Below are 27,126 nucleotides of genomic sequence, written 5' to 3'. Positions count from 1 at the left end.
AGCTATGTACAGATGGTGTACAATTCTGTTTCTGTTGGCCTTTTTCTATTAAGCAAAGTTGTGATATTTATTCATGATGTTTCTCTTACTTAGATACTCTGTTTTTATCAATTGAGAGACAAAAATGAAATGTTCTTTTGTTATAGCAGACTAATAACTGTGTTGTAATAGCATGTGCTGGATTTCTAGTGCAGTGAAAATTGGGTGGTTTGGACAACAATAGTGTCTTGAGACAGGCAGAACTAGTGCTGTATCTGAGCTAATGATTATTTGTTTCCAGGAACTGAATACAAATGGTGCTGTTAGTTTGGTTTCTTTGCCACACAAAAGCCATTAAACTGTTTGCAGGTACAAGTTGGCCCTACAAATGCTATCAGTGGTGTGTTCACTTGGCACTAAGCCTGAACTAGGAAATCTTGTTAGACCCAACCTGGCTTTTCAGAGTTCTCTCTCTTGTATCATTGCATGCCTGGCACAATTAATCCCCATCATGGGCAATTACATTCAGTTGTAATTGAAAGTTGACTGAGTTAACTTCTTATGAAGCTCAATGAAATTTTGAAATTGCTGTTAGGGAGAGTTAATTTTGCTAGGATTTTTTTGCATTTAGATTTTTACTGTATTTTTACCAACTTTTCATTTTCTTAATTTTGAAGAAAAACTTTTAATATCTTCCTAATATTTTGTCAAACTTGTATCATATTCATGCAACAAATGTGAAATCTTGCACCAAAAAGTCCTTCTCTTTCTCTATTACTGCTATGAGCAATACTGTTTGAGTCTTCCATTTTGCCAAATCAAGGCTGCACATGTGCATGCACACACAGACTATTGTTGCCCAGCATAAGTGCATCTCTTCAGGTCATCCATGTTGCTAAAAGCACAAGTGGATGTTTCTCTTGAAGTAATTATTCAAATTATTTGCATAGTGTATGGAATCACTCTTTTAATAAGGTGCACCCCTTTGAAAGTTAGACTTAGTGAAAGAAACATCCATTTCTGCTGTCAGAAACATGATGTGCCAAGATGTGTTGGAAAACAGAACTGTGTCTGTTGTCTAAGGGCTACTGCAGCTCAGCTTTCAGGTAACAAAGAACATTTTTTTATGGCTCTTAAGGATTGGAAGCCCCTCAGCCATTCCTTTAATGAAAATTCATGTGCTGCAAAAATGGAGCAGACCACCTAAGAAGAAATTAAGATTGCATGTACCAATGACTATGAGCATAACCTAACCCCCATCCAGATTATTTTCTTGAAGAATCTAAATAATTATTGTTTCATGTTACAGGTCTAATTACAACCACCTCTAGGAAACTAGATCGGGAGCAGCAGGCAGAACACATATTGGAGGTAAACAATTTATTTGCTTCTCTGATTAACAGTGACTGTAAGTTCATTGTTCTTTTTCAGAAGGTTTTTTGTACTTGATTACCACGTGAAGAGTTTAGAGAACTGGATTTGGAAGTAATTTGCTTTTGTGTTTGTGAAATATATTGCAGCGTACAGTACTATCTGTTAAATACTATCAGTGTGTTGGGACTTTTTATTAAGAATTAAGATACAGATGAAGGCAATATTTTGTTTCTATTTCTGCAAAGCAAGATTTTCTTTCAAACAACACAAAGATATGATTGCTACAAGGATGATTCTTTTTTCTCTTCAGAATAGTCAATATCACCCTTTTGAATATTGACCAGTTAACAAGCAATGCAGAAACTTTTTTATAAACACTGAGAATGGAAAAAGATTGAGTAGACATTTATTTCTGCATAACATGTTTATCAATCATGTAAGTGCTTACAGCGAGAGCAGGGTTAGTCTGTTCTCACTGGTGACAGGTGACAGGACAAGGGGAAATGATCTCAAGTTGTGCGAGGGTAAGTTTAGGTTGGATATTAAGAAACACTTCTTTACAGAAAGGGTTGTTAAGCACTGGAATAGGCTCCCCAGGGAGGTGGTTGAGTCGCTATCCCTAGATGTGTTTAAAAACCATTTGGATGTGGTTCTCAGGGACATCATTTAGCAGAAGGTTGTTAGTTAGGGTAGTATAGTTAAGTTGAGGTTGGACTTGATGATTTTTAAGGTCTTTTCCAACCTGAGTGATTCTATGATTCTAAGTAGATCAGTTGTCAAAATGTGGATGGTAGGGTCCAAGAACATAAAATTTGCACCCAAATCATTTTATTTAGCTCATTTAATTGATATCTGGAATTTATGTAATAGATATTCTTCTCTGACATGCAGTGTGAAGGCATTATCCTTCACCTGCAGTGAGGACTTAAGATGTAACCATCACCATATATATTATAGTTAAGATTTGGATCCTCTTCTGTGCTTTTTCTTCGGGATAAAGGTAGGGAACTGCTAGGTTGAGTAATCAAAGCTAACTTTAAAGCTTCTCTAGTTCTTTTTCTAACTTATCTAATCAAGTCTGGACTTCCTCAGTGTTTGTGAAATCTGTGGAAATGTTTTCTGATAGAAATGCAAACAAAAGACTGCATAGACTTGGGGAATGAAAGCCTTGACAGCACAAAATAGTATTCTGCAGAACTCCAGTGTAGATACAGTGTTCCTGGCTCTTTTCTATCACTTTCATGTACTGAAAACTAATGTAAAGAGCTATTGGGGCAAATTTTAATTATAGTTTTCATTTTGGTAGCAGCTTTGGAAAGAACTCTTTGCACTTAAGTAGTAGCAGTAGGGTGGAATTTCTTCTGCAGTGTGTTTCTAGTAGAAGCAGTAGAAGCAAAGTGAATTAACTGGCAAATCTGGTTTACTACTAGCAACATTATTCCTGTAAATTATAAAGCTACCATATTATTCACTTCTAAATTGCCTCTTGAAATCTGCTTGTGTCATTTTCCTAAAGCATTTAATGTCAGTTGTATCTCATTTCTGTGACCCTCTTCTATGTGGATAGGTTGTAAAATTGGTATCTAATGACTTTTGCTTCTATGCATAGCATATTGTACTGACTTTTCTGTTGGATTTATACAGTTAAATAAATTGAGCTGTGGATCATTCTCTGGCTCTGAAATCACCAGGCATAGTATGGCTTTGAAAGTGTATAACAGATCCCCAGAACAGACTGGCCATGTCCAAGTTGCCTCTTGAGAATGGTGCCTGAATTATATGAATTCTTAGATTGTACCTAGTCAGCATCTGAGAAAATGCTGATCGTTTTGGTCATAACTTCTCAGAGTTCATACTAGTGGTGTAAAGTTGCATAGAAATGCTTGTGTTCCAGATCCTGATTGGTGTCATCCTGCCAACACAATCTGTAAGAACAAAACCTTGCCTTTTGATATTACAATAAAATAAATAAATAAATAGAAATTGAGCAAATTTATTGTATATTATTACAAGATATCGTAACATGTACAGAACTCAGGCTTTTTTAAGGTTGCAGTATCAGACAGTGTCACACAGTGGTCTACTTTCAGTGTTCTCCATAAAGAATTAAGCTGATTGCACTTAGTTTGGAACGTTGATTACTTGCTAGTGGTATTCTTTATAACTCATCATTCTTTCTTCATTTAGAATCCCAGTTAGTTATTAAAGTTTTAAATAAGAGCTTGCTAAGCATCCAATGCCAAAATCATTAACTGCAGTGTGATAGTGACAGTGTGGCCCAAAGTAGCAGTTTTTCCATTTGTTTGTTTTATGTTGACATCTTTGAAAATGGGTTGGAAAGAAACCCAGAAATGCACAGAATGATGGACAGTATTATAAGCCACTTGAACCTCAAGTGCTATGCATCTGGCTAATTAATTGAGTATTGAAATGTTGACCAGATGGGTTGACAGGTTTATTCTTTGTTTGCTATTAAAAGTGATATTTGATTGCACTCCTGCTTACGTAGTAGTAATTAGTATGTCCCATTCCTTCTATTCCCAGCTTGTAACTATTTTCTGAGTGCCAGTTGGATAGCTTACTTCTAATGCAATTATTTCAGAGTTAATTTCACGTTATTCCCTTATATCTTGGTGCTCTATTTGTTATGTCAGTAGCGTCTCCTGTTGCATCAAATCAAACTACAATTTGCCTTTTTTTTCTTGGCTCAGGGCAGTATTATGTTAACAAGTTATTCTGTACTCTCTGAAAGTTCCTCTTCTGATATGTGTGGGTTTTGTGAACTGGAAGATACATTATGATGTTCAATTCTATGTACTAAAGAGAACAGATAATCATATTTTGAAATCCTACAGTCTATTAGAGATGAGCTTGAATATTTCCATTTCATGTCGCTTAATGTGTTTTGTCATGATTAATCGCTGTTATCATTTACACCTGTTCATTTCCTACGTGCTTAGGAATGATACCCACACTTCATTTCTATTTCTGTATTTCTTCCTAGAAAAAATGGGAAAGGACCAGAAAAGAGCATATCAGATTATATGCAAAAGTAAAACTATTGTCAATCATATCAATAATAAATTCTTCTTCTAGTCAGGGATTTCATCAGGAATTCAATTCTACTCTTCAATCAGTAGACCTGCTTTGTATCCATGTTGTATTTTTATGTTGAAGACAGAATGAATTCAGAAAATGATGGGCCTGCTTCTGTAACTCTCTGATTGACTACACACTTGCAGGGGCAGGAAGCTGGAACCTCTGTATCTTTTTCCTTCTTTGAAACAGGTTCTAAATTAACTTAGCGTATATGCCTTATTAGCTTATAATTATTGATAAATTATTGGCAATTATAATATTGTTGAATAATAATTAAAAATAAATATATATTGATGAGGGATTAAATAAAAGAAATAAGTAAAGTAAAAAGGTAAGATTGCTACGTATGAAGTAAGTTTCTACATCAGTTTGGTCTGTTTCTAGTATGTAATGTCTTTTCTATGTTTTTTAGCTTCAAATCAAGAAATATTTTAATTTTATTGAATTTTTATTCACTATCTGTAAAACTATCATTGTATCGGTGCTAGCATTAACATTGCAGATTTCTCACTCATTTTGTGGCTTTGTAGTAGAAACTGACTACTGCTGGAAGAACAGACTTGGTTTCATTTCCCATTTCATTTAGGCTTTGGAAATAAATTATGTATATTCCTTTAAAAGGCTATTCTTTATGCTTATTTCAAACAAGTTAGTGATTATGTCCTTAAAATGTAGAGTTTTTAATGTATAGGCCGGTCAGATTTTGGAAATTACAGCCTTATAAATTGCATTTTTTGAGGTGTAAAATCAAATGATAAAATTCAAAAGTTGCAAGGAAACACTAGGCTGAAAGTATGTTAAGATATTACAGTGAAATTGTTATCAGAAATACTATAAATGTGTGCTGTTCCTATATTCAAAAATCAATATTTCTGTTACAATGCTACAAAACTGTGGACTAGATTTAATGTATACCTATGCTAAAAAATAATAGAATCAACTCTTACATGGCATACATCAAGCATCATAACATTAACATAATAGCTGAAAAAACCTTTGTAATTCTTTCCTAACTATTTATCAAATAACTTTATTCAACAGTCTTTAAGTAATTGAAGTTAGAGGATTCATTTACAGCTGTAGGGAAATGTGATTTAGAAAGAGCATTGTTAAAGGCTGCAGTCGAATTGAGCACTAACCCTGCATTCTTTTTTTTTTTTTTTTTTTAATAAAACTAGGTGACAGTGACGGACAATGGTATTCCTGCCAAATCAACAGTTGCACGGGTGATTGTGAAGGTTTTAGATGAGAATGACAATAAACCTCAGTTCTTGCAAAAGTTCTACAAAATCAGACTTCCAGAGCGCGGAAAGCCAGAACGTGAGAGGACCGCAAGGAGAGAGCCGATCTACCGAGTTATTGCTGCAGATAAGGATGAAGGCCCTAATGCAGAGATCTCTTACAGCATTGAAGAGGGCGATGAACATGGCAAATTCTTTATTGAACCAAAAACTGGAGTGGTTTCGTCAAAGAAATTCTCTGCAGCGAGGGAATATGATATTCTTTCAGTGAGTCAAAATCTTGTATATCATGAATATGTGTTCTTTTATCTGTACTTCCATCTCTTTTTGTTCAATAGCTGGCAGATGAGAAGCTGGAGAGACTGCAGTATCTGAAGAAAGAAAGAATCAACAGGTCCAGAAGTATTGTTTTGTATGGATTGTTTTCTTTTTTTAAAGGATGATTTCAGATGTTTGTATCAAGAAAGAGAACCAAGAAGCTGCTGCTGTTTTCCAGAACTTGACAGATAATGAATATACTGAGGGAGCATAAACAATCATATTGACTCCCTTTCAGGAAGAAAGCAAAGTAAAAGTGAATTTATGGTAGTGTTTTATGCTACTATCAGGTGCTAAATGCTTTTTGTCTTTTTGCTCCCTAGATAATGAGCAGCAAGTAGCACCTTGAGAGACAGTTATCCTTTTGGGATATATCTCAGAAAAACAAACATGTCCACTTTTCCGATTGTGTCATAATGATTTATATGATCCTGTAGACTAAAAGGTGTGTTTATTTCACAGATTAAAGCTGTAGATAATGGTCGACCACAAAAATCATCAACTACACGGCTTCACATAGAATGGATTCCGAAGCCCATCCCACCCACAGAGCCCATTTATTTTGAGGAAGAATTTTTTTCTTTTACGGTGATGGAAAGTGATCCAGTTGCTCACATGATTGGTGTAATAGCTGTTGAACCTCTTGGAATACCACTTTGGTTTGACATAACGGGTAAGGATGCCTTAAGGGCTTTTATTATTAGAAACGAATGCATAGGTTCTGAGATACTGGAGGACTCACTGTGGCTTGGTTTCTTAACTATTCTAATCAGAATTTGGACTGTCTTCAGCTGTAGATATCTTTTTTTTTCACTTCAGAATATTTGTTGCATTTTTGGAAATGATTTATAAATACTGTGCCAGTGAAATTAAAACAGATCAAATCAATTTCATAAGTTATGGGACAGGGAAAGAAAGAAAATGTCAGTTTCATGCAACCTGAGACATACTATACTATTCACACTGATTTCTTTTCTTTTGGTCTGCTCCTCAGTCTGCTTGCTTTGATTCAATACTTTGATTTTCTGTTCCTAGCCCCAACAAACTTCATCCTGTACATATTTTTACAGTTGTAACACATCTTAACCTCTACCATTGGAAGTGGTGTTCTTAACAGTAACATGACTATACATAGATGCTGTGATTACAAAATGAATAGTAATTTTTTAAATTTAGACTTTTCTCTAGACCACTGGGCTTCGGGAACCCACTGTGTAGTTGATACTATAAACAAGTTCTGATCTGTGTTACGTTTCAAAACCAAGTCAAACAGCAGTGCTTAGTATCAAGAGTGAGGCCTGTGGTAAACCTTCTGGTGTTAAGATAGCCATATCAAACAGATTTTCTATCACATTCACAAAAGACAGTAGGGAGCTTTTCGTGGTAGTCACTGTTGAAAAGTTTTTCCCTGGTTAAGTTGTGAAGTTGTGAGATATTGAGGAGAGCATTTTTTAAAAATTATTTCTTTCAAATTTGATAATTTTATATGTCTGTTTTATTGGTGCATATATTCTAAGGGTCACTAAAAACAGCAACAGTTAAAAACAAAGTTTGTAAAACTGATACATGAAACAGGAATATGCAAATACTAACTGCTTGAGGATGTTCTCGGAAAACTTTCAAGCTCTTCTAAGAACAGACACAACTCTTCCCTGAATGCATGCTTCACGAATGAACAGCATGTGGCATGATTGATATCACTGCCAATCTATAAATACTTACATAGTTTTCATATGGTTCTTTTTAATATATTCATGAGAAAAAGAAGTTTCTGTCAAAATTGATCATAGCCCAATAGAAAGAGTTTGAATTTAGACAAAATATGTGGACAGAGATCTGTAAAATTTTATAGAGCGCAAAGGGTTAAAGATGCCTCCTTGTGTTCTCATAGGGGCAAAGCTATTTTTATTAGAGATATTTTGGGACTGAGACTACTCTTCTACTGTTCTCCCAAATATACATGCACATAGACATAGGAGCAGAAAAGGAAAAAATACAAAAATAGCTTAAGTGAGTAGAGATGAAGTATGAGAAGGTTCTTTGTGCGCCATTTCAAATATGGTCATCCAGTAAGCAAACAAAAATATCTTTAGACCAGAATGAGACCATTAAAGGAAAGGTTAAGGAAGGGAAGTTGTCAGAAAAAGGTGAGTAGTTGACCAAGATGAGAGGGTGTTTACTCATAGAAGAGGTCTTTTTTTTTTTTTTTTTTTGTGGTCTCAGTCCAGAGTTTGGGGTCTTGGTAGTAGAACTTGTTGACTTGATTGGGGATGTATTTTTCTATTGTTCTTTTTAGTTCATTTTAACTGCTGTGCACTCCAAGTGTTGTATACATCTGAAAGTCGTTCTGATGATAATTTCATTTTGATTTGCTGCTGTAAAGCATGCAGCACAGTTGGGACATTTAAAGTATTTTTATTTTATGCTTAATGCAAAAAACATGCTATTTTTAAAAAAACAGCTACAGAAAACTTCAAGGGGAAAAACAGGACTTGTCCATAGACTGTAAAAGAAATTATTTTATTTTGACTGCTTTCTTGATGAAAGTGTTTTGAAAAGTTTGATATGTGATCATGTTGCCAGTCTGTCAGCTAATTTTATAGCTAGTCACTTTACTGCCCTCTTCTAATGTTTCTAATAGCATGAATTAATTTGATTGACAGCTTTCCTTTGTGTTCTGTGCTTGCTTTCCATGCTTTCTTTCTTTTTGGCTGAGCCAGGAGACAAGCTTGCTAGTGAAGTATTTTACATCTTTCAGATGGCTTGTGACCTGAACTGTACAGCAGAAGGTATCTGCTGAGATCACATAATTTATTACCAGATTATGAGATCTGAAATGAAAGCGTACATTTATAAACTATTTATTTTATTAACCCTTCGGAAATCAAAGTGCTCACAGTTGCATTTGTGACAGGTTCGTTTTTTGTTTTGTTTTGTCATCATTACATTTATATGGCATCAATTCAGAACTTCAGGTTTTGGCTTTGTCCAAAACTGTTGCTGTTACACTTTCAGTGTACCAGACACAGAAGTTTGAGTTGAGTTCTGCTTCACTGGGTGAACAGATACCATCACTGCTATAAAAATATTAAGGAAGGTCTTTATGATTTCCTTGAAAAGGGAAGATGATGATTACAGAGCTTGTCATTGCATTGAGAAAATTAGACGAAAAGGTTCATTCGCCTTGCTTTTCCCTTAAAATGGCAATGACTCTACTGAGACATTAAATTCTCCTCGCTGCCTGAGAAAATGGTGTTGCATGGCAGCTATGAAAGTTAGAGACTCGCTTTCTGAAGCTGACATCTCACACAGAGCCAAATAAAAAATTTCACGTAAACCTGCTCCAATCAAAGCTGCTGTCTTTCATGCTGTTCAGTTCATATTCATTCATATGATTTGGAAACTGCTGCTGGACTAGGAAGAGGAAATGGCTTTTGATGAAACTAGAAAAATATCAGTATCTTTGTCCTTGTTACTGCCTGTTTTAAATTCAGTGAAGCAGAATTCAGCCCACCTTTACTAAACTGATATGTCTGTCATGAAGTTGAACTTTCTGAAAGTGAATGGGGGCCCATTTCAGTATTTACTGTTCTTTCTTAGATAAATTTGCCAACTTTGAAATTTTACTCTCTCACTTCTAGCTTTGGCTTTTCCTAAAAGACATTCAGTGATTTACAAAACACGACATGTAAAAACTCATAAAATAATAAACAAAAAGAGGATGCTGGTTGTATCTGAATGCTATCCTTATGCAATTTAATTAGAAGAAGGCATGTACACAATCAGGAGGAGTTGGTTTGCCATATCCAGCATTGGTTTGACCAAAATAAAAGTTGAATCCTCCATTTTAGACAGCTTATTGAGAGGCCTAAAGCAATTCTAGTTAAATTGCAGTATTTATCATTATTAACAATATTTGGACTTAGTGGACATTGTATTCTCATAACAGTATGTTCAGAGTGGCATGATAATCAATTAGATGTTTAAATGCAGCTATTGATCTACACAGTTATTTAACTATATTTCAAAGGGCAATTTGAAAGTTTTGCAGGGAAGGATGGCTTGTTTCAGAAAGAGATAGGCATAATTAATCATTGATGATTTAAACACTTAGTACTCATCTGAGATCTTATCCCAGTAGAGGCTGGATAATGAATTCTTCAGATACTCTGCTTTGACATGAGTATCCTTTGGAGATATTAGAGCTCTTTTTTTTACCTTGGCTATATTCATATATTCACAATATTCACAAATATAGTAATTTATACTCTGATTCAAAAGACACAAATGTGATAGCATTTCTTATTTGGATCTTTTGTTTATTTTGATACAGAGCATGTTTTTCACTATCTATCCTGAATGTCTGCCCATAAAATAAATCACATTTCACCTACTAATTGTCAGTTTCCCACAGTTTGTGATCTTAAAATTCTGATTTAAAAAAGAGAATCTTTTCTAAGAATCTGTCTACTAGCTGTCCACAAGCCAGACAAATCAGTTTCATCCAAAACTAATCAGTTTTAAATATCTGTAAGTAGCAGCATATTGTATTACCAGGGAAAAAATGGGTTTAAAATAAGTGTGTATATATAAGTATGTGTGTATATAATTCCACCTTCATTAAACATCTGAAGACAACATGACCATATATGAAACAGTAGAATGATACTGTGTTTTATGAACCTCTCCCTCTCCTAATTTCCTGAACAAGGTGGCAACTATGACAGTCGATTTGATGTGGACAAGGGTACTGGAACTATCATTGTTGCTAGACCTCTTGATGCAGAACAGAAATCAAATTACAACTTGACTGTGGAGGCAACAGATGGAACCAGATCTATCAGCACTCAGGTAATGGACCTTCTAAAGTTAGTAGAAGGATGAATTTGTAGCTGCATGGGGGGAGGAGTTACTTTCAATCTTTATATTTATGTTTTGCATCCTGGACAGTGAATATTGTATATATAACTTAGGGAGTTTTTGTAAAACAGAGCTGGATTCTGATATTCATAGAGTCGTGGGATTTGACAGTCCAGGTGGAAGGTCTGTTAGTTTGCTGTAATCTGAGTCAGCAGCTTTTAATTTGTGTCATTTTCCTACATTAGCTAAATAAAAGAAATTGAAACCATGCTCTTTCATGCATGATTTACTCAAAAGGATTAATATTTCTTACCTGAATTACCCCACTTTATCGTACTCCCTCCTAACCCATATATTATATGATTGCTTAGCTTTGATTTTGAAAGATCATTGTAAGATTTGCTGATTTTTTTTTTTTTTTTTTTGTCTAAGATCTGTGGATGACAAATCATACAATATCCAACTCCTGTATTAGGAAATAGAGCTGCTCCTTCTGCATATGTGCTTATAGAAACGATGTTTAGAAAACAGCATCTTTGTGTATCGTCCAGAATAACACTTTCAGTGGAGGTAGAGATTGCTGCATTCTGTAGAGTGTTTGGCAATCTCTGACAAGACAAATGTCTTTAAATCAATTCCCTACTAACATCCCATGGCAGTGGCAAGTATTTGCAGTTGGGCTGATAGGAAGTTCTGTAAAGCAGAAGCTTCTTGTAACCTAATGGAAATATCTCATAGTAAAGTGAACTGTGATGAAGATCCCGTTTTCCCCATCTAGTTTCTTTCCCTAGCCCAGAACCTGAATATAGTTGATTTATTAGAGATAGGTGTGAATGGAGATGTAAGCATAGAAGAGCTCTCCTTTTATTCCAGAGGGAAAAGAAAGAATTTATTTACTGAATTAAAACTGTTGGATTTGGATGAAGATGTATCCGTGTTACCTGTAATTAACTTGCCTCTCTGTTACAGACCTAAGAGCAATCTACGCATTGCTGTTTTTATGTTCACAGTTATCTTTGTAATGTATGTAATTTTTTTCGTTGTTCAACTTTTTTGCAGTGTATGTTCTTCTGTTTTTTTCACCCTATGTTGTTGTATGTCTTCCTTTCAGCCAGAGCAAAAATATTCCTTGTGGACATTTAGGATTTAAAACAGTCTTTCATTGAGATCACCTTATTTGATAGGTCAAAAACACTAAGTGCTGTAGTCAAAATTTGCAAGAGTAGCAGTTTCCCTTTGAGAACTTACTTTTCCTTTAGTGGTGAAGATTATCAGTGATATTCCAGGTGACATATCTCTAGATACTACAGTAAGTCCTCCCCCAGCAGTATGTGAGCCAGAACTCACTGCTATCTTAACCATGGTGCCGTTGTTGCTGATGCTGATAGCCACCATAAAAATTTTGGAGAATCCTGCTGTAAATTTATTGCCTAGCTGTAGCAAAAATATTGACTGGATTCATTTTTACCAAATCCAATTTTCAAATGCTGGAAAGATGGTATGATTTTATGTGAAAAAAATAGAAGAATTCTAAATGCAGTGAACTTAATTTGCCAGGCAAGTCAGAAGACAACTGGAGGCTTTTGTTTTGTTGGGTTTGTTAGTTTATTTTTTCAAGAATTCAGTCAAAATGCCACCATGCAAAGTGTGTTACAGTTACTTGGGAGTTAGTAAGCGATGAACTTGTGGTCTCAAGTGATTGCAGGCATTTTACTTAGTGCTGCTGCTTTTATATAGTTGAATTGACATTTGCATCCCAAGCTGTCACATTTGAGCCATGATCTGTTTCATATGCTGAAAGAAGTTGGAATTGGGAGGTCATGAAAATACTTTAACCCTCACCCCTTCTCTTCCCCTGGGTCATGTGATTCATTTAGTTTTTCTCAGAAGTGCACAATGTAGCTTTTGTCCAAATTCTTTAAATGAATTTGTTGTTTTAGCATTTCGTAAACTGAGTGAATATCATAAACATTTGCCACAACAGTCATCTGCAGAAGAATTGGAATGGCAGTCTTAAATTTATAGTCCTTTATTTCTCTGATTGCTTTTTGTATGATTTTCTTTCATGTCTTTACTTTTCCTCTCTCAGCTAGAGTTGGCAAGAATAGAGCTTGTGGTTTCTGTTACAAGAACACAGAGACTTCTTTCTCATTATCCTCATTTTTCCCCTGCCTGTGGGATAAGCGCAAGTTAGCTGTTACTGTTTGAGTCTCATGTTACTGTGGTATGCAGATTGGGAAGTGTGGATTAGTTCAAACTCTGAAACTGTTGGTGCATGTACAGACTCTTGATTTTAACTGTTTCTCTGATCTCCTTTGTAACTCTTTGCCCACCCAAATCGATTGATCTGCTAAGATAGCCCTGAGGACTAGAGTTAAGAAGATAAATTTCAGGAATGAGGCTTACTTTTAGGGGAATAGGGGAATTAAAAATGTTGATGTGAAATCAAAGTTGAAGATGTTGTTTATGGCTACCAGCGTGTATGTTCCATTATTCACTGTACTTGCTGCTGAAACAACTGTGATTAAAGTTGTTATGTTGACATTCTGTAGAATGAACAAGCTGATAAACAGTTAGGAATGACAGACACAAAAACTCCAAATATTTAGCACACGTTTTTGGATCAACAATATGCAGTATGCAGCTTTTAGCTTGCAAAGTGGTTGTAAACATTTGAAATACAGTATACAATTTAAGAGGCCTTGATTAACAGCAGATTAAGTAATTTTGTGTTTTGGCTTGAAAATGCTGATGACATTTTCAAAACATTGAGGAGGGGGACGAGAAACAAAGAAAACATCAGTCTCATTGTAAATTGTGTTCTGAACGGACTTCAAACTAAAGGCTTGTGCTGGCCTTGGGCTCTTAACATCTGGAGAGCATTTGACTCTTTCAAGGCTGCAGTTAAATAGTTTTTTGGAAAATAAGGCAGGAGTAGGCGTGGAGGCTATTAGAATTTTGTATGCATCTAAATGCCAAATGCATGATGCAAAACAAGGACAAGCAAATTCCGTGCCTACAGTAGTGGTATTTGTTTGACAAATGATGATTAGGAAGGAATATTATTTGAAAAACAAATCAATGTACTTATGTTTTCAGATTATAATGTTTTGGTCTTAAGTAGAAAATGCTATTCACAGGATATGAGAAGCAATATACGAACTATTGAGTTAATTTTTGAAAGTAAATAACAAATCTTGTTTTGAGCTATGCTGCTTCCAGACTTTTCTATGTCTATCAGCTCTTTTCATTAGAAATAACATTTAAAACAGTGTAAAGCTAATTGCAGCATTTTGCTTACTGCTGTGTGACTGTAGAATATTTAATCTTGCCTTATCCAAAATTTGTGTGGATATTATGCTCTGGGGTTGATAAGTCTTCATTGACTGAACATGCTTTTAGGCATGTGATCCCCATAATGCTTCCAGAGACATTTTGGAAACAGAATTTATATTATTTATATAGTGTATATACAGCATTTATATTGTCTCTGAATAATGTAACTTTTTGCTTCTGAACTTGAATATAAACATGCCAAAATGACTAAAATGTTATTATGAATGGAGGAAAATATTTAAAACTCAACAAGGAGTCAAAAAATGCAAAGTTATATTAGAACAAAGGAACATCACTGTTAAATATTACACACTGAGTATGTTTAAGTAGTGGCACATCTCTTCTCTGAAACACTAATAATCAGTGCATTGCAATGCAAATTTGGATTTCATGAATCATACAATTAATATACTTCATGTTCTGCCCTGAGGTAATCCTGGTCTACTTTGTTCTGTTTCTGTATGACCAGGCTGTATTAGCCTCCACAAGATCTGCTCATAGGCTTGCACATTCAGTCAAGCTTCTTCCGTTCCACACTATTTCATTTCAGTGATGGCATTATGGTCTCTTAATGTCAAACTTTTTTATTGCATGCCTCTTGATATTAAACTTCTTTCTTAAGATATAATATTCATATAATTTATTTTAATTTAATCTTATAATTTCATTGACATTTTACGTTGCTGTCTTTTATTATACATTTTACTTTAGAGTAGAACAAGTTCTTCATGTAGTTACTTCATTCTCATGCACACAAACCCATCTCTTGCTCTATAAGCCTTTGATAACTGCATGTACAATTTTACTTCTGTATTCTGTTGCCTTTTAGTTAACATGAAGATCTTAACAGTTTTGGTGACTGTTTGGCCCTGTCACATCTAGAAGAAAATGCACATGTAGCATCTGTCTCTTAGCATCAGCAAAAATTCTCTGACTTGAAAGCAAGGTTTCCTTGTTTGTTTGTATAATAGTTTAGGTTAGAAGATATCTTGTAGCTCATCTAATTCAGACTCTGGTGGCTCAGAGCAAAGCAAACTGCAAAACTGCATCAAGTTCTTCAGGAATTAGTCCATTTCTGTGTACCTGAGATGACAGGGCTTCCGCCACTTCTTTGGATGTGCTTTTATGGCAATGTTTGGCAACCCTCCTGGAAAAGAAGGGTTCTTATGTCTAACTGTAGTTTCCCTTGTTGGAGCTTGTGAGCATTTCATCTTCTTTCACTCACACCTCTAGATTTTAGTGGCCTTCCACTGGTTCCATTTTAGTCTGTCAAGATCTCTCTTCTTGCTGAGCTCCAGACTGTAACAGATCTATAAAATCACAGGCAAATTGAAGGAGAGTGATCACCTTAGTAAAGCAGCCCAGTGTACAGTTTGCCTTCATTACTATGAGGGTGTGCTTTGATTCATGTTTTGCATGTCCATAGAAATTCAGGGATGGGCATAAAGTAACAAAATCACTGACTGAAAAATGGATAGATAAAAGGCTTTTTCAGCTGAGGCAGATGGAATCTTTTGATTATAAGTAAATTTAAAACAATTGCATTATTGATCAAATTTGAGTTGTGTTTACCACTATGTAGAAAAACTGCATGCCTGAGCAAGTGATTTGAGTAATGAACAAACTCTGTTAATTCCTTAGTGATATGTTTGTTAATAATATAGTTGGCTTCATATTCACAACATTCCTGGTTTTTAACCTAGTACCTGCACGCAGTTTTTTTGTTTTGTTTTGATTTGTTTTGGTTTTGGGGCGCTGCATTCTCAAATTGCTGCTTTTCTCTATTCATTTTTTGTATTTCAGAAGCACAGATGGCCATGTCTTCCACATGGAAGATTCACCTAACACAGTTGCTCTAGAGTTGCATTTCCTCTCACTTCTGTGTTCAATCTAAGTTTCTGTATTTTCTCATTTGAGGGAAAATGCGCACAAACTTCAATAATGATTTTGAATTAAGTTAATCGAATTTTACTGCTTTATCTTTTTGCTTATGTTTTTCCAAGTCGGAACTTAATAATCTTTTATGAAGTAGGTAGCAAGTAAAAAAACAGTTGAGGTATATTCATGTTGAGAGCATATCATCCATGGATTAATTGTGTTGAATACAGTCTTTTAAATTTTCCTTTATACAATATATATCAGTGTAGTTTAATTTATATTAATATTGGGTTTTCTGCTTTTTAATTTCTTAGCTATCCTTATTTTGTTTCATTTTTAATTTTCCTGAGCATGTAAGTGCTCATGAACTATGTAAGTTTATGTAAACTATGTAAGTGATTGTATTGGACCATTCCATATTTTATATGAACTTTTCTGCCAGGATGCATTAAAATATATTGTATTTATTCATCTCTAGTCAGACAATCAAAAAAGGGCATATTTAAGGTCATATGCTTTTCGTTCTTGCTGTTCATTTCCCAATTGAATTTATTAGTGAATATATTTAAAGCCCTGACCTAAAACACATCTTGGGTCACCTACTATTAATTTTCTCACTACTGAAAATCGGTATTTATTCTAACTTTTTCATCTCTAAGTTATTTCTTATCAATGACAAAGGAAAAAAAAATACACAACAAAGTCCTTAGTTTCCATAGCAACCTCTTGCAAGGGATTTTATCAGTGTACCCAATAATTACATTTCTTTTCTATTTGTTCTGTATCGTGAGAATTCTGGTAGATTTTCCTTATTAATAGCAGTGATAGTTTGTATTTGTCATATTGGATTGTTTCAGACAGTGAAAAACTATGCATATGAATATTTCCCAAAATGTATAATGGATTATGACTCGTTTATCTGAAATACCAAAGAATATGTGTACTAGAAAAGTCATGGGGCTGTGCTTACATCTGCAGATGCTACAGACCTCTCTACTATATGACAGTGGAGCTCAATGTTATTAATAGTGCATGTTAAACAGGGGTATTACCATCTTTTTATTATTATTTTTCATGTAATCCAGCACGAGTGGCTTCATCTTGTCCTGCTGAATAGTTTTCACTTTTTCCAGTATCTCATTTTAATTTTGCTTTGTGCCGGGTCACTCTTCCTATTTTCCTCTGTGAATGAAACTGAGGCAAAATAGTATTTTAGCACAAGCTTCTTTTTAGAAGCTGCTTATATTTTCTGATGATCTTGTTTACCCACAGATGGTTTTGTGGTTTCAAATAAACTTAAAACTTTTTATTCCTTGTGTAGAATTTCATTCCATATCTGGCTTCTAATTCTTAACATTCCACACTTGCCCTCTTCACCTATGTTCCTATATTACATTTTATATGCCAGTCTGTTTTCTCTTTTATCTGAGTGAAGTTGTCCATGAAAATAACTCTTTCTGGTGATGGTTATTTCAGCTAGCAGAGTGGGTAACGTCCCAGTTTGGGGGAATATCCTTGTCTCTTACAATAGAAATTTACCCAGAAGTTCTGCACACCAGTTCTTTTTGTCCCCACAATCTCACTTCAGTTCATCAGGCTACACTGTGATGCCTGCCTCCAGGGTTTGGTGCAGCACTTTGTTATTTCTATGAAGCAGTCTTTCTGCTGTTACTTAGAATAAAATCCTTCTAATGTTCTTGGAAGCTATTTTTGACTTTGAGGAAGATGAAGCAGATTCAGATTCAGTGAGTTGCATCTTCTCTGTAAATCCTACCTATAACTCTCTTCTCTTCCCTGGAGAAAAAAAAAGAGAAAAAGAAAAAAAAATTTCTTACATTGGAAGTATGTGCATATATGGTTTGATTTTTAATGATACTCTTTTTCATTCCTGTTTACTATAAATTATTAAAGCTTTCCCCTCCCAATGTATAATTTCAGGTGTATATCAAAGTGATAGACACAAATAATCACAGGCCTCAATTTTCTGCTTCAAAATATGAAGTTGTTATACCTGAAGACACCGTACCAGAGACAGAAATTTTGCAAGTTAGTGCCACAGACAGAGATGAGAAGAATAAACTGATATATACAATGCAAGGCAGCACTGATCCCATCAGCCTTAAAAAATTTCGTCTGGACCCTGGAACTGGATCTCTTTATACCACAGAAAAACTAGATCATGAGACAATGAACCAGCATATTCTCACAGTAATGGTAAATAAGCACAATATTTGTTCTGTTATCTATAAGATGTGCTTCTTAAAAAATCTTTTATTTTTCTCCCTAATGCAATCATTTATTTGTACATTTAATTTGTACTCAATCTTTGTCTCTGACTGGTAAAGACTGAACCTTAAATAATTAGTAACATTTGGTGAACCTCTGAATTATCAGTGATAATTACTAGTATTATGCTAATTGTTTTAGGTTCGAGATCAAGACGTTCCTGTAAAGCGCAACTACGCTAGGATCATCATTAACGTCAGCGACACAAATGACCATGCACCGTGGTTCACTAGCTCTTCCTATGAAGGCCGTGTGTATGAGTCAGCAGCTGTTGGATCAGCAGTCCTCCAGGTTACAGCATTAGATAAGGACAAAGGAAAAAATGCAGAAATTGTATATTCTATTGAATCAGGTATGTTGACATTCTTATATCTTCAGTTTGTTTTTAAAATGATACTTGTCGTGCTTTGTTTCAACTTTAGACACGTAAAAAACAGCTGTGAGAGTACACATTGTATTTTGTGTCACGTACTTAAAAATACAGCCTGAGAGTGTTGAAAAGAAAACTACAATGGTAAACATTTTTCATCTTCCCTTAATTATTTGTGTTGCTCTCCTGAAGGGAAAGATACCTTTGAACTCTGAAAGAGGATGTGTTCTTCAGAAAATACAGAGTTTCATACCTGAAGTTCAGATCTGAAAGAGCATTCTTTTTGGGAATTTATGGTATAAGTGAAGCAAAGATGTGATGAAAAGAGTAAAATAATGAGACAAGAACTTTGGTGTTTAGTACATTGTGAAAGAAGGGAGCTCAAAGGTAGTGTTCGTATACTTCTGAAGAAACAACTACTAAATTTTGCAGTTTAAGCTAAAATTTCTGATACAGGTAGCATGGAAGGTCTTGCTTTGCCTGGTTACATCTGGGTGATTTTAAATTGGGATTCAATTGGGGTTCAATAAAACATGTAAGAATTCCTTTAATAGCCAGTCAGTTTGTCACTGAGAGACCTGAGATTGCAGGCCAGAGGAGAACATTGGATGCCACTGCTTATTTTATGCTTCACTGTATCTTTCTGAACTTACCTTTAACAATGAAATTTAAATGATGGTGATTTTCAGTAGTGTGATTATGGGATGGCACTGACTGAGTTCACTTAGCATTTGGAAGTCAGTTCTGGTTCAGTTTGCGAAATCTAAATACAGGCCTACAGTTGCTCAGGTCCTGAGCTATTTAGGCTTAATGAAAAATAAAAATGTCATTTAAACTTCATTAACTAGATGCCTACTTTCAATTTAGAAAGTAATTTAAAAATAAAAGTCTCAGCTGCAAGCATAAGCAATTGTATATGAAAGAGAACAGTTGCTAAAATCTGTTTAGTTATGGTTCCACACAAGGTGATATGCACAAATGTTTTATTTTTGTTTGACATCGGTTACTTTGCAAAGGCGTAGGAATTGTTTATTGTAAATATTTTCCTTTTTTCCATCAAAGCGTTGACATAAAAACACTTTGAAGCACTGTGTAAATGAAGCTATGATTATGGTTGCTCAAAGACAAGGAATATATTTGATAAATTCCTTAGTATATGTGTATTTTTTTCTATAATTTGAGGATATATGACTTTTCTAGGCAAGACATGAAACTTTTCACTTGCCTTTCCTAGTTCAGCAGTGCATGTGTTAGAAATGACAAAATGCTGCAAGAAAAAGATTCTGTATGCGTGCTGTCTAAAATGAAGTTACATGCTGCTCACTTCCTTTCTTCTAGCTTTTTGTAGGAGTAAATGTTAGACTTTATTAGATTTGTTTTATAGGAAAGTGACCAACTGGGAGGCTAAAGCATTGTAACTGATGTTCTAAGCATATGGATAGAACATTCTTTAAATGTTTGTAATGACTGCCTAGATTTGTAATGGGATATTCTAAGAATGCCACTGTGTTTAGAGCCTCCGCTTAAAAAAATAAATAAATAAAAACTGATCTCTTGCCTACTTGTATGCATAACTCAGAAGTTCTTAAAATTTTTTTCCGTGCTGAGATCATGGCTCTAGTAATACAAATTTTAAGGAACTACAGTATTAATTTTACTCTATTTAGTACATGAGCTGAATATTTTGTGCAGTGGAATTCAGCCATGTATTTGAAAAACATGAAGAAAAATGGTTATCAAGCGTTAGCTTGTAATAGTCAGAAGATAGTATTTTTCTCCTAATACTTGATCACAGGGAATAACTTACCTATATATTAACATGAAGTTAGAGAAAATGTGAATTTTGGTCTAGTTCAGAAAGGTTCATTCTGAAGCAGAGATTTAAACAATACTTGCATAAACAACTGAGATTCAGAAGTGCCATTAAAACACTTCTTTTTTTAGAACTATCTAATTATTCTAGATCCTGAAATGGGACCTGAGTTCCACTAACGTTAATTTCTGAATATAAGTTCTTTGCAGCTTCAGTAGGTACTTAAGTAGGCTTAAGCACAAATTCAATAACAAAAATAATTTGAAGAAAACGTATGATTTATTATGTTGAAAATTGCGGAGTACTTGCCTTTTCTTTTTTTTTTTAAGGAATAGAATATTTTACATTTATTTTTAAGTCTTGAATAGTTTAGTGTTTTATGCAGTGTTTCTACAATTAAATTTAGAATTTCTGCAAACACTTCTTTACAGAAGACTTTCCAGAGAGGCTACAGATGTTTGTTAAACAAAATTAAGCAACTTTAACATTCTCTATTTTCTCTTTACTTTGTCTTTTTTGTACAATAAACAATCATTCTTTAATTTTCTTAATTACTTTATTTTTTTTTATAGGGAATATTGGAAATTCCTTCGTGATAGATCCTATCTTGGGCATGATTAAAGTTGCTAAAGAATTAGATCATAGTAACCAGGAAGAGTACAACTTGATGGTAAAAGCTACAGACAAAGGAGATCCTCCAATGAATGAAGTGACTTCTGTGCATATATTTGTTACAGTTTCTGATAATGCCTCGCCAAAATTTACAGCCAAAGAATATTCTACAGAAATCAGCGAAAGTGCTAGCATTGGCAGTTTTGTTGGAATGGTTACAGCATACAGTCTGTCTTCTGTAGTTTATGAAATAAAAGATGGTAATATAGGAGATGTCTTTGCTATCAACCCAAACTCGGGTGTCATTGTTTCACAGAAGGCACTTGACTTTGAAACTTTGCCTGTTTACACACTAACTGTGCAGGGAACAAACATGGCTGGTTTGACTACTAACACAACAGTTTTGGTACATCTTCGGGATGAGAATGACAATATACCAATTTTTATGCAGTCTGAATATACAGGACTCATCAGTGAATCAGCTTCAGTTAACAGTGTGGTTCTGACTGACAAGAATGTCCCATTAGTAATTCGAGCTATGGATGCTGATAAAGAATCAAATGCTTTGCTTGTTTATCAAATTGTTGAACCATCTGTCCGCAAGTATTTTGCCATTGATTCTAGCACTGGTGCCATTCGGACATTAATGAGTCTGGACTATGAGGAGACAAATATTTTCCACTTTTCTGTACAAGTACATGATATGGGTATTCCACGTTTATATGCAGAATATGCAGCTAACGTTACTATTTATGTAGTCGATATCAATGATTGTCCTCCTGTGTTTTCAAGAGAGGTGTATGACACATCCATTTTGGTTCCAACCTATAAAGGCGTGAAAGTCATCAGCATAAATGCCACTGATGCTGATTCAGGCATTTTTTCACAACTAATTTATTCCATTATCGAAGGCAACATTGGAGAAAAATTTTCAATAAATCCCAAGACTGGAGATATAACAGTACAAAATACAACTCAGTTACGAAGTAGATATGAATTAACAGTGAGAGCATCTGATGGCAGATTTGCAAGCACTGCATCTGTAAAAATTAATGTGAAAGAAAGCAAAGTAAGCCAACTGAAATTTACACAGAGTTCTTACTCTGCAGTAGTCCAGGAGAATTCCACTGAGGCAAAAACAATAGCTGTGATTACTGCTGTAGGGAACCAAATAAATGAGCCTTTGTTTTATCATATTCTAAACCCAGATAGCAGATTTAAAGTAAGCCCAACTTCAGGAGTCCTTTCAACAACAGGAATACCATTCGATCGTGAACAGCAAGAATCTTTTGATGTGGTCATAGAAGTGACAGAGGAACATAAACCATCAGTTGTTGCACATATTGTAGTTAAAGTCACAGTGGAAGATGTAAATGATAACGCTCCATTTTTTGTCAATCTTCCATATTATGCAGCAGTTAAAGTAGACTCTGAAGTAGGCTGTGTTATTCGACGTGTCACCGCTGTAGATAAAGATGCAGGCAGAAATGGAGAAGTGCATTACTATCTTAAAGAGCATCATGAACATTTCCAAATTGATCCCTCTGGTGAAATCTCTCTGAAGAAGAAGTTTGAACCAGACACAGTAAATAAGGAGTACCTGGTCACAGTAGTGGCAAAAGATGGAGGAGAACCTGCTTTTTCTGCTGAAGTTATAGTCCCAATTACAGTTATGAATAAAGCTATGCCAGTTTTTGAAAAGCCTTTCTACAGTGCAGAGATACCAGAAAATATTCAGCTCCATAGTCCTGTAGTACACGTACAAGCAAACAGCCCAGAAGGACTTAAAGTGTTTTACAGCATCACAGATGGAGATCCTTTCAATCAGTTCATGATCAACTTCAACACTGGAGTGATAAACGTTGTTGGCCCTCTTGACTTTGAGTCTCATCCAGCCTACAAGCTGAATGTCCGAGCAACAGACTCCCTAACTGGAGCGCATGCAGATGTGTTTGTAGACATAATAGTGGAAGACATCAACGATAATCCTCCCGTGTTCACAGAGCAGTCTTACACTGTAACTCTTTCTGAGGCCTCAGTCATTGGAACATCTGTTGTACAAGTGAGTGCTACAGATGCTGATTCTGGAACAAACAGGGGAATTTCCTATCATTTGATTGAGGATGACACTGAAAGTCATGAGTACTTCCACATAGACAGCAGCACTGGACTCATTCTCACAACAAGAACTTTGGACTATGAAAAAATTCAGCAACACAAGTTACTAATAAGGGCCATAGATGGTGGCATGCTGCCCTTGAGCAGTGATACTGTTATAACTGTGGATGTGACCGATCTAAATGACAACCCTCCTCTTTTTAACCAATTGGTTTATGAAGCTAAAATTAGTGAACTGGCTCCTCATGGACATTTTGTGACGTGCGTGCAAGCTTCAGATGCAGATAGGTCAGATGCTGACAAACTGGAGTACTCCATTATGACAGGCAATGACCAAAAGAATTTTGTAATTAATAGTAAAACTGGCATTATCACTGTCTCAAACCTACGCAGGCAGGCACTGAAGCCACATTATATTCTTAATGTGTCTGTTTCTGATGGAGTTTTCAGGAGCTCGGCCCAAGTTCGTGTAACTGTAACAAGTGCTAATATGCACAGCCCTGTTTTTAGTCAGAATGAATACGAGGTTGAACTAGCTGAAAATGCTCCATTGCATACTTTAGTGACCGTAGTTCGAGCAAGAGATGAAGATTCTGGTACTTATGGCCATATCACTTACCACATTATAAATGACTTTGCCAAAGATAGATTTTATATAAGTGAGAGAGGGCAGATTTTTACCTCTGAGAAGCTTGACCGGGAAACACAAGCAGAAAAAGTAATTGCCATTAGTTTAATGGCCAAAGATTCGGGAGGAAAAGTTGGTTTCTGTACAGTTAATGTGATATTAACCGATGACAATGATAATGCTCCACAGTTTCGAGCAATGGAGTATGAAGTAAATATTGGATCTAATGTTCCACGCGGAACTTCTGTCATTAAAGTCTGGGCATCTGATGCTGATGAGGGTACAAACGCAGACATCACATATACTATTGAAGCGGAGTCCGAAAATGTTAAAGAGAATTTAGAAATTGATTCTTTGTCTGGTATAATTACAACAAAAGAAAGCTTAATTGGTTTAGAAAATGAGTTTCTAACCTTTTTTGTTAGAGCTGTTGATGGCGGATCCCCTCAGAAAGAGTCAGTTGTTCCCGTTTATGCTAGAATACTCCCACCAGAAGTGTCTCTACCAAAATTTTCAGAACCATTTTATTCTTACATGGTTTCAGAGGACATTCCAGTTGGAACTGAGATAGATATTATCAAAGCAGAGCATAATCAGACTTTGGTGTATAGTCTGATTAAAGGGAACACTCCTGAAAGCAATAGAGATAATTTTTTTGTGATTGATCGACAGACTGGGAAGTTGAAACTTGAGAAGAATCTTGATCATGAAACAACTAAATGGTACCAGTTCTCAGTGCTAGCACAATATACAAATGAAGATTATAGTGTTATTTCCTCAGTAGAAGTAAGCATTCAAGTAAGAGATGCAAATGATAACAAACCAGTTTTGGAATCCAATCCATATGAAGCTTTCATCGTAGAAAACATGCCAGTTGGAACAAGAGTGATCCAAGTAAAAGGAACTGACTTAGATTCAGGACTTAACGGGCAGGTCACTTACAGCTTAGATCCTTCTCAAGAACTAGATGTTATAGAGTCTTTTGCCATAAACATGGAAACTGGCTGGATTACCACTCTCAAAGAACTTGACCATGAGATGAGAGATAAATACAGAATTACAGTGATTGCATCTGATCGAGGTGAAAAAATTCAGCTGTCTTCTCTGGCTGTGGTTGAAGTTACTGTTACAGATGTGAATGACAACCCTCCACGCTTTACTGCAGAGATATATAAAGGAACAGTCAGTGAGGATGACCCTCCAGGAGGAATAATTGCCATCTTAAGTACTACTGATGCTGATACAAAAGAAGACAATAGACAAGTCTCTTACTACATTACAGGTAACTTTTTTTGAATAATGTCAGAAAAAAAATCACTTGAGGTGTCCTGGAACTATATGCGCTATAACTTAATCCTTCAAATTTTTGAAACGTACTTGAAACCATTTAGCAACAAAGAAAGAAAGTGTATGTCTTAAAATTAAATAACAGTGGGGGTGATTAAGGGGAAAAAGAGTTTTGGAAAACAACTCTTTGGCTTCCTATTTGATATGTGTTTTGCTCAGCATGCTTCCCTAAGTATTCTGTTTAGTTCACTTATATTTTATAAAGAAATATATATTTGCACTGAAATCACCATTGTGGTTAAAAACAGAATCAAAGAAATACAAAATAATTAACTTCCAGTGGAGTATTATAATGTTTTTCTTTCAGTGTCTTACAATGTTATCTATAATGCTGCTACATGAATTCCTACATTGGTTTTTATAGATTCTATTGGCAGCAGTTAAATATTTTATCAAAGCCTACTATTTCTATGTGAAAATTAAAACTTTTTCAAGTACAGCCACACGTGGAAAGTGGCTGCTCTAAATTTGTATTTAAATTTTTATTTTATTTTATTTTTAGATGTAGTTTAGTGTTGATAGAGTAATAGTAGCATTCTCTGTATTGTTTTTAATTCAAAGTTTACTTTTATATTATAGGAGGTGATCTCTTGGGACAGTTTGCTGTTGAAAATATACAGAATGAATGGAAAGTTTACGTCAAAAAGCCCCTGGACAGGGAAGAAAAGGACCATTACCTTCTAAATATTACAGCTACTGATGGAACATTTGCTACTAGAGCTGTGGTGGAGGTTAAAGTCCTTGATGCTAATGACAACAGCCCTGTATGTGAAAAGGTAGGCATAATCTTCAATGTCCAGTTGCTTCCATAGGCAAAATTGCACTGACATTGCTTCTTAGGAGACAGATAAATGGGTGTTCCTTTAATGTTGGTAACAGAACTTTGGACTACTAAGAATTCTGTCAAAGCAATTGGACAAGTTTATTTAAATAAATAATCAAAGACAATTCATTGATGTACTTTTAACACTAGCTGGGTGTTTTAAGAGTAGTACTAAAATAATTTTAGGTCACTTCTCTTGTTTTAATGCATACTTTCCCCTGAGTAACTGTTTTAATCTGCTTCTATTACAGTTTGTATGCTGTATTTTTCTGAAGGAAGCGAAGTCTCAAAAGATGCTGAATACCATTGCTTAGTTTTTACCATTGCTTGGTGGGGAAGGGGAGGGGAAAGAGTTGAAAAGCCTGGAATGTTGTCCAAAATCAAAGATCTGTGATCCACAATTTTTTTCTTTTTTTACTAAGTCATCTACTTTATCACATGATAGTTTGCAAAAACAGATATGAAATATAACAAATGGGAAAAAGGAAAACAAGAAAAGAAAAAAAGGGGGGGGAGAAGCAGAAGTGTATTATAAGCAAACTGGATTTTCATAGCCAGCTTCCTTTAATTTTAGAAATGGGCAGAAAGGCAAAATGTTTTCTTGTTTTGGGAAGGATCAAATATACAGTGACTGATTCTTTTTATTAGTCTGTGTTTATGTTGATCAACATGTACATTTGTACAAAAGATTGCAGTTAACTGCAAACTAGTAAGTCAGTGTTTTTAACTTTACTGCTTTGATAATATTGATGTTATCTATAAGGCTCAGTCTTTGTATATTAGCTATATAGGGCTATAAATGTGCTATATGAGTGCTTAGTGCCTTTTAAACTGGAAGCTTGTATTTCATGAAGTGCAACATAAAAGATGGGTATTGGTGTCTTCTGGATTGAATCTGACCTAGACAAGATGATTTACCAGAAGAGAAAAAAAGGAAATTGCTAAAAATTCAGACCTCCTTGCTTGGGAATGCACTTAATTATCAGTTAATCTGTTACATGTGTTCAGAGTTCTCATCTGTGTTAACACTCAAAAAGTCCCTAT

General features: G+C 35.1%; 1 protein-coding gene across 4 annotated transcripts in view; it reads left to right on the top strand.

Moving 5' to 3' along the window:
* The window catches only part of FAT1 (FAT atypical cadherin 1), a 103,750-nt gene that overhangs the window by 51,279 nt on the left and 25,345 nt on the right, over positions 1-27,126 (top strand). For all 4 annotated transcript variants that reach the window (XM_042870549.1, XM_042870548.1, XM_042870551.1 and 1 more), the window contains 8 exons: positions 1,289-1,350; positions 5,631-5,960; positions 6,474-6,684; positions 10,723-10,862; positions 18,024-18,299; positions 18,513-18,723; positions 21,127-25,194; positions 25,839-26,035. In XM_042870549.1, coding sequence (XP_042726483.1) covers positions 1,289-1,350; positions 5,631-5,960; positions 6,474-6,684; positions 10,723-10,862; positions 18,024-18,299; positions 18,513-18,723; positions 21,127-25,194; positions 25,839-26,035 — 5,495 coding nt within the window. The remainder of the gene's footprint in view (positions 1-1,288; positions 1,351-5,630; positions 5,961-6,473; positions 6,685-10,722; positions 10,863-18,023; positions 18,300-18,512; positions 18,724-21,126; positions 25,195-25,838; positions 26,036-27,126) is intronic.

Source organism: Lagopus leucura, unplaced genomic scaffold, assembly GCF_019238085.1.
Source record: "Lagopus leucura isolate 7727_CA_CO unplaced genomic scaffold, USGS_WTPT01 Super-Scaffold_100004, whole genome shotgun sequence".
In the NCBI taxonomy this organism is placed as follows: domain Eukaryota; kingdom Metazoa; phylum Chordata; class Aves; order Galliformes; family Phasianidae; genus Lagopus; species Lagopus leucura.
Note: the sequence above shows the minus strand (reverse complement) of the source record. Positions and strands in the feature narration are given on the sequence as shown.